Source organism: Rana temporaria, chromosome 5 (assembly GCF_905171775.1).
Source record: "Rana temporaria chromosome 5, aRanTem1.1, whole genome shotgun sequence".
Lineage (NCBI taxonomy): Eukaryota > Metazoa > Chordata > Amphibia > Anura > Ranidae > Rana > Rana temporaria.
This window is the reverse complement of record NC_053493.1, coordinates 376,459,015-376,467,082: the sequence shown is the minus strand read 5'-3', so window position 1 is coordinate 376,467,082 and position 8,068 is coordinate 376,459,015. Positions and strand designations below refer to the sequence as shown.

The 8,068-nt window shown below is 43.6% G+C and overlaps 1 protein-coding gene across 1 annotated transcript in view; it reads left to right on the top strand.

The window, feature by feature from the left end:
* The first annotated feature begins 293 nt into the window (after positions 1-293).
* The window catches only part of NUDCD1 (NudC domain containing 1), a 221,423-nt gene continuing 213,648 nt past the window's right edge, over positions 294-8,068 (top strand). Inside the window, exon 1 of the mRNA XM_040354855.1 lies at positions 294-494. Coding sequence (XP_040210789.1) covers positions 380-494 — 115 coding nt within the window. The 5' untranslated portion in view covers positions 294-379. The remainder of the gene's footprint in view (positions 495-8,068) is intronic.

Here is an 8,068-nt window from a genome sequence, read left to right as displayed (position 1 = left end):
CACGCTCACCTCACAGGTTCGCTGTTCTGACAGAAGTTCGTTTCTTTTAAAATTCAACATTTAAACATTCACACTGAGTTCTAAGTACTATATTTCACTGTATATACCCAGTTTACTGATAAAAAAAGTATAAAATGCAAAACTTTGGTGGGTGTAACAAGATGTCCGCTTACCCCCTTCTCAGTGCATCTTTACTACGGAGGAGCAAGATGGCGGAGACGAAACGTCACTTCCGTTACACTTTCTGACTGGTCGCTAGGTCCACTTGTAAATAGTTCCGCTTGGGGAGGGCGCACTGGTTCATACTCGGAAGGTTCCGGTTTCCTGCTTGTACTGAAGTGTGTCTGTGTGGAAGTGACAGGGCTGAGGTGCTTGAAGCATGGCGGCGGCTAACTGCTCTTTGAGGGTGAACAGGCAGCTGCTGGACCCCAAGTTTGAGAGCTACAAGTTGTCTCTGGACCCCCTGCCTTGTTATGGGGTGGACTTGGAAGCTGGTGAGTGTGTGACACATGGAGCCATCACTTGTGTGTGTCCATCTTCTGGGGTCAGGGCTGGTTTATATCCATGGGGTGAGGATGAAATTTAAGACAATAATTGTCCATTGATATCCACAGCACACACTTTGTGTTCCTTTTAGACTAAGGGAGGAATTATAACCTCTCTCAGGTTTTATTGACATCTGTGTCCTATTGCAGAGATTTCTCTTCACTTCCTGTCCTGTTGACTAAACAGGAAGTTAGTGGATATCTGTTTAATGTGAAGACTGTTGTCACCTGTCCCCAGTGGAAGGTTCCCCCCCCCCCCTCTCTTCCTGATTTTTTGACAATTTAAAGTTTCTACATTCGCCCTGACTGCCCTTTCCGGGGACATCCGTGAGCGGGACTATTAGAGAAAATCCACCTAAAAGCCAGGCAGAAGCTCGAACCCCTTAAAATGGCAATGAACTCAAAAGCAAACATTTATTATATTGCAGCTGACCAATTCTTAGATGTGACCTTTCATTCGTTTTCTTTTATTTTCATCAGGTGATCCAGCCAGTATGTCTGTTGTTTTTTTCAAAAGCACAAGCTCTCCAGCAGAATGTGTCGGTTTACATGGATGGGACAAACCACATAACACTTGACAGGGGATGCTTACAATGATCATCTTTTATGTATTCATGCAAAACCTTTATCTCAAAGGGTAAAACAATGGATTGCAGTAACTGATTATAAAGCGTGAGCAGCTGGAGTTTGGCTTCAATTTGTTCGGGTATCTGCTAATAATCTATCGCCCAATTGGGGCCTCCCTGGGCTCCCCCGTGCGATTGGGGACCGAATCCCTGGCTGTCTGTATGATCCTGGGAGTCCGATAGTGACTTCATGATGTCACTTCCAGCTCTGGCAGATATAAAGACGGACATCTTTTCCCTGAAAGCAAAGATTGTGTGTGTGGGTTTTTTTTTTTATCTCATGCTTTCCAGGGTAGAGGAGACATGTGGGGTCTTATTGACCCCAGATGTCCCCATAAAGAGGACCTGTCATGCCTTTTTATTTCAAGGGATATTTACATTTCCTGTAATGGCAATAAAAGCAAACTGTGTAAAAATAAATAATACACGTATTTCTTTTTAACCACTTGCCTACCAGGCACTTGCACCCCCTTCCTGCCCAGACCACTTTTCAGCTTTCAGCGCTGTCACACTTTGAATGACAAATGCGCGGTCATACAACACTGTACCCAAACACATTTTTTATAATTTTCTTCACACAAATAGATCTTTCATTTTGTGGTATTTAATTACTGCTAGGTTTTTAATAAAAAAAAAAAAAAAGTTTTTCTTAGTTTCTGTCAGTAAATTTTGTAACTACCGTATTTATCTTCGTATAGCGCGCATCCCCAACCTGGAAGTGAAATATCAGGAAAAAAAGAAAATACTTACAGTTTGAATGCACCTCGTCGGTGTCTTGCCCGGCGTCCATCGGCGGCCTTGTCCGGCGTCCGTCTGCGGCCTTGGTGGTGTCCTCCCCGCTTCTCCCGCGCTGTTTTTGAGTCGATCCCCGCTTCCCGCGCTGTGTGGCCGCCGCCGACCTATACCAAGCGCAGTACACTCGGGCACGCTCGGCTCCTCTCGCATAAAGGCTAGGAGGCGGCACAGGGCGTGATCGCGAGGGGAGCTGAGCCTGGCCGAGTGTACTGCGCTCGGTATATGTCGGCGGGGGCGTTCAAACACAGCACGGGGATCGGCGTATATCGCGCACTCACGATTTCCCCCTGATTTTAAGGGGAAAAAAGTGTGCGGTATACGCCGATAAATACGGTATGTAATTTTTCGCCTTCACTGATGTGTGCTGATGAGGCGGCACTGATAGGCTGAACTGGTGGGCATTGATTATGTGGCACTGATGAGGAGGCACTAATATGCTGCACTGGTGAGCACTGATAGGCGGTACTGATGGACATTGATGGGTGGCACTGATGGGCAACACTGATGGGCATTGATCGACAGCAGTGATGGGCAGCACTTATGTGCGTCACTGACTGGCATGTCTAATGGGCACTGATTTGTGGCACTTGTGCGCAGTGGTGGGCATTGATTGCTGGCAATGGTGGGCACTGATTGGCGACACTAAATTGCTTTACTGTAATCGGGGCACTGATGATCAGTGCCCTGATTACATTCCTAAATGTCCCCTGTGAGGAGATGCTGCTGATCGGCTCTCCTCACCACACACTTGACAAACAAAACAAAAAAAACACCAAAGTTCTATTGAGCAAGAGCAGGTGGTGGTTGGTTTGAAGTGATGGAAAATATTGGGCGGGTGAAGGTTTGCTTTAACCACTTCCGGACCGCCCGCCTTCATTGCACATCAGTATTTATATGCTAAATACTGGGGTTATGGCAGTAGATAGCTGCCATAACCCCGTTATTTTATTAAATGGCAGGCAGTCTGCTTTAAAGCGGAGCTCCACCCTAAAGTGGAACTTCCACTCATCTGAACCCTCCCCCCCTCCGGTGTCACATTTGACACCTTTCAGGGGGGAGGGTGCAGATACCTGTCTAAAGACCCCCACTTCCGGCCACACAGTCTGCGGGCAGGACGTCGGATCCCCCCCCCCCCCCCCGTGGGCTCCCAGAACACAGAACCAGTCAGCACGGCGCAGCGCGACTCGCGCATGAAGCGTTTCACTTCCTGGTTCCCACACCGAGGATGGTGGTGGGAGCAGCAGAGTGATGAGCGATTGCTCGTCCTCTGCCGCGGACGGCGCTGGACTTCAGGACAGGTAAGTGTGCTGATATTAAAAGTCAGCAGCTGCAGTATTTGTAGCTGCTGGCTTTTAATATTTTTTTTTTCCGGCGGACATCCGCTTTAAGTTGAAAGTGGTCTCCGCGGCGGATTCACTGCAAGATCACTTTTATTGCCGCGTTTCGGTCGTCTCCGCCGTTTACCGGTAGCAGTGGTGGCGATCCAATACTTTCCCCTCTGAGGCACTGTGTTGAGTGAGGGAATGATGGTCCCCACTCGACTCGGTGACGTTGGATGATGGCAGCGACGTCAAACGTCACTTCCGCCCAACGGGCTTAAACCTTCTTTTTTTTTTCTTTTTTTTTTATTGCAGTTAAAGTGTAAATATGAGATCTGAGGTCTTTTTGACCACAGATCTCAGATTAAATAGGTCCTGTCATGCTTTTTTTTTTTTTTTCTATTACAAGGGATGTTTACATTCCTTGTAATAGGAATAAGTGATCCCTTTCTTTTTTTTTTTTAAAAAGGAAAAAAATCAAAAGTAAAATAAATAAGGAAAAAAATAATTGAAAGCACCCTGTCCCGCCGTGCTCGCGCACAGAAGCGAATGCATACACAAGTCGGCTAAATAAATTATAAATTGTTTTATTATAGCATGTAAACAACAGTCAAAAAAGCCAACATGTTTCGGCCATCAGGCCTTATTCATGGCTTTGTGCCATGATTAAGGCCTGGTGGCCGAAACGTGTTGGATTTCATGGCACGGTTGGTTTCTCCCTTTTTTGCATGGATTACATGGAGGTTTGCAGAGACTTCCTAGGCTGAGTGCTTTGTTCTTGAGGCTCGCCAGGCATTGCACAGGAGGTAGTAGTATTGCACCCTCGGCAAACTGTTGGCCTTACTTTTGTGTGCAATATAATGTACAGAAATTAGTGTATTGGAAGTACTAATGGTGTGTTATACCCTCATCCGGGTGTTATGTTAATGAAGTGCAAAACCAGCTGCCTTAACTTATGTGACAAGTTGTAGTACACCTCAATAAATTATATAAATAAATCACATCTATAATAACCATTTTTTATCTATCAGACACATGTAAATAAACACGTTAGTGACAAAAAGTGATTTGTGCTCATAAATAAAGTTCAGTGCTTGGTGAGCCGTTGCAAATTTCAATCTCCTTTTGATGCGCGTGACCATTCGTGCTCGTTCTATATATGCACTCACCAGAGTTTTCTGGAATATGGCGCTGCCACAGTATTTGCCACTGTGTAGCACCCCTGGAAAATAGTCGGCTCCGTATGTGTTTGGCATTCCTCCAAAAGTAGTTATGCAGGAGAGAGAAGGATGCCCATAGCATAATACTGTTTATTTTTTTAAAAAATATGTGGAAATACACTCACATTTTACATATAATTTATAGACAAAACAAAAATGTGGACACTGTTGCCAGAAAGATGGTTTGCGGCCGTGACCGGAAGTGATGTACCGACGTACATGGACTCCACCCTATGCGTTTCGTCACTCTGACGTCATCTGGAGCGTAACGTCTAACCTCACTTCACGTTCATTTATAGTATATTGTGACCCCTCTGCGCCTTCGTGAATTTTCGCGGTGGCCATTTTGTATGAGATATTGAGGACCGTAGTCCTCATAGTACTACATATGTATAGATTTTGGCAGAGGAAATTCTTTCACTTCACACAAGTGTGCTGACAGAAACTATCAATGATGTGGTTACTATGCCCATGTATATCTGTAAATGGAATGTTATATTACATGTGAAGATCATGGAACTCTACTGTTACCATTTTAATGGGAGGAAGACCGCCCCATTATATGCAATGGGAAGCGGTCTAGTACAACAGTATGATGCAGTCAGTGTTCTCTGTGTGCCGAAAACAAGTCAGATTACTGACTGCACTGGGTCAAAATATACTATACCTATATTAATATAAAATTACATACCATACGACAATAATACCAATATGTAAAATACTTAACATTCCTATGAAAACGAAATAAAAAAAAATCCATATTAAAAATAATTTTTTTTTAAATTAAAATTAAAATACCAAGACTCTAATAAACTAATATAAGATGCCATAAAAACTGAAATTAAAATGTTAGAGGGAATTTAGGGAGAGTCTATCTATGTGATACACCCATGGGGGGTGACATATATTGTGTAGTTTGGCCATATCCATTAGAGCTGCACGATTCTTGCTAAATGAGAATTGTGATTCTTTTTGCTTAGAAGATAGATCACGATTCTCGCGGCGTAACATCATCTTTCACATTAAAACAAAAAAAAAAATTGGGCTGACTTTACTGTTTTTGTTTATTTTTTATTTATTTTTTTAATTATTCATTGAAGTGTATATTTTCACCAAAAATTGCATTTGAATGTCCACTGGGGAAAAATACCGTGTGACATAATATATTGCAACAATTGCCATTTTATTCCCTAGGGCACAGGTGTCAAACACAAGGCCCGCGAGGGGGCTGAATCCGGCCCTCAAGGCCATTTTATGTGGCCCTCGCACCTCTCCTGCAGCTGCAGGAGAGCTTCAGTCCTCTTCCAGACCCCTACTTTCTGCTTTCAAGCAATGCATCCAGCTTCTTCATAGCAGCAGCATAAGGAAACGGGGGTGCACTGTGATGTAAGGGAGAGTAGGGGACTCCACTTCTGATGGTGGGGTGGCTCTGTACATCTAATGTAAGGGGAGGGGATGCGCTGGACATCTAATCTTACAGATACAACCTTTTGAGGGCAATCATAAGGCTGATGCGGCCCACAATTAAAATTGAGTTTGACACCCCTGCTCTAGGGTCTCTGCTAAACTATATATAATTTTGGGGGTTCCAAGTAATTTTCTAGCAAAAAATATTGATTTTAACTTAAACATGTGCCAGAAAAAGATTTGGACTTTATGTGGTTAAAATTCCTGCATTGTTTGATCCAAGATGGAAGTTGGTTACAATGTTTCATTTTTTTCTTTACACACACACACATAGAAGTTTATCCCTTTGATCTAAGAAGAAAGCATTAGTTACAATGTTTCCTGTTACGAACTTGCCAGACTGCCCAGATAGAGGCTGAGTGAGGAGATAAAGTCTCTCCACTTGTTGCATGAAAGAATCGGCAAACTCTGCATTGGAGATCGTCAGGAGGGTTAACGATCTTTTAACATCCATATGTTTTTTCTTTTTGGTCCTGTTGTTCTCCGTTTTACTTTCTTTTACGTTCCTGTTCATGCTCTTGACTTTTTATTTTAGTGCTAATAATTATTTTGTATTATATCCCATGTCTATGAATCGCTTGATTATGATGTTCGCCTGTTCTTCATAATCATTTGTGTTATTACAATTTCTGTAAACTCGCATGAGCTGTGCTTTAGGTATATTGCCAATCCACTGTGGGTGGTGGCAACTGTTTGCCGGGATATATCCATTTCTATCGGTTGTTTTGGAAAATGTCTGAGTGTTTACATATCCATTATATTTATACACGTGTAAGTCAAGGTAATCTTTGCTCTCTTTGCTCCAATTCCCGGGAAGGGTAGAATAAGGCTTACCTGTAGCTACCCCGGATATCTCCTAAAACTACACGGTTTAGGAGATGTCCCCCTGTATTGGCATGTGCCGACATCATCGGCACATGAGCACTGAAACAACAACACGTTTGCCTGTGTGCCATTACTGGAGGCTCGCGCCCACATGCCCTGTGACGTCATCAGGGCTCCGGCAAATCACAGGGCCGGAGCCCTCGATACCCGGAAGTAACTCTGGGAGTGATGTCGGGGCAGTGTACAGGGACTGCTACGGGGACATCGATCTAAGGTGAGTATTTCATAATGAACTAGTATGCTATGCATACTAGCTCATTATGCCTTTTGTCTTTCAGGTTTTTTCTGGGGGGGGGGGGTATATTGTGGGTTTACAAACAATTTAATTGCCTAAATTCCTAAAACATTTTACTTTTCCTTTTTCAATCACTTGTCTCAGTGTCAGCAGCTACATGAAACACCAGGTACTTCTGGGTATGAAGGATGAAGTGAGTCACTCCTTGTGACAGGGCTGGGCCAAGCACTGATCTTCTCAACATGACTCCTTTCCTGCCCATCACCCTGGTCACCTGCCAAAGCCTATATATCCAAGTCTTTTTGCAGACTTTGTGTTGGAGCTTACACAGAGTTTAGGACCCCCCCCCTCCTCTTTGCAGTTGACAGTCTTCAGGCCTCATAATTGTCTTCTCGGACCCTGTTCTTGGAGAAAGGCCTTGTAAACACTAAATATGTACTTGGTTCCCTGAGCATTATTACCATTGTACTGTGTGGTTTGCATGCAGTTTTACAATCTCCCATGCACCCATTTTTATTAGGGGTACCTGGTATGCCTCCGGTAGTCCATCATTCTGTAAGGATAAGCACACAGCACACCCTGGCCACTCTCCTCAGCTTGCACACAGTCAGGCACCTGATACCTGCAAGTTATACCTGCAGAGTAAAAAGGACTTTAGCAGAAGTGACAGGTTTGCTTTATTTATTGAACGTATCATTTAGCTCCAGACTCTTTTTTTTTTTTTTTTTTTTTTTTGCACAGTGACTGTTCTTATTATTCCCAGGAGGTGGCAGTAAAGACCAAGAAATATTCTCAGCTGTGATCATTTCTTCCTTATCCTTTGAGAAGTTAGGAATGAAAAGTGCTGCATTATTCATAATTACTCTATAAGTAGGATTTTCAGTAGGAAGCACTTCAGGTAACTTAATGGAGCTTTTGGGAAAGTTGGAGAGATGTCTCAAAACTTCTGAGTGCCGCCTCTGCTACAAAGGTCACA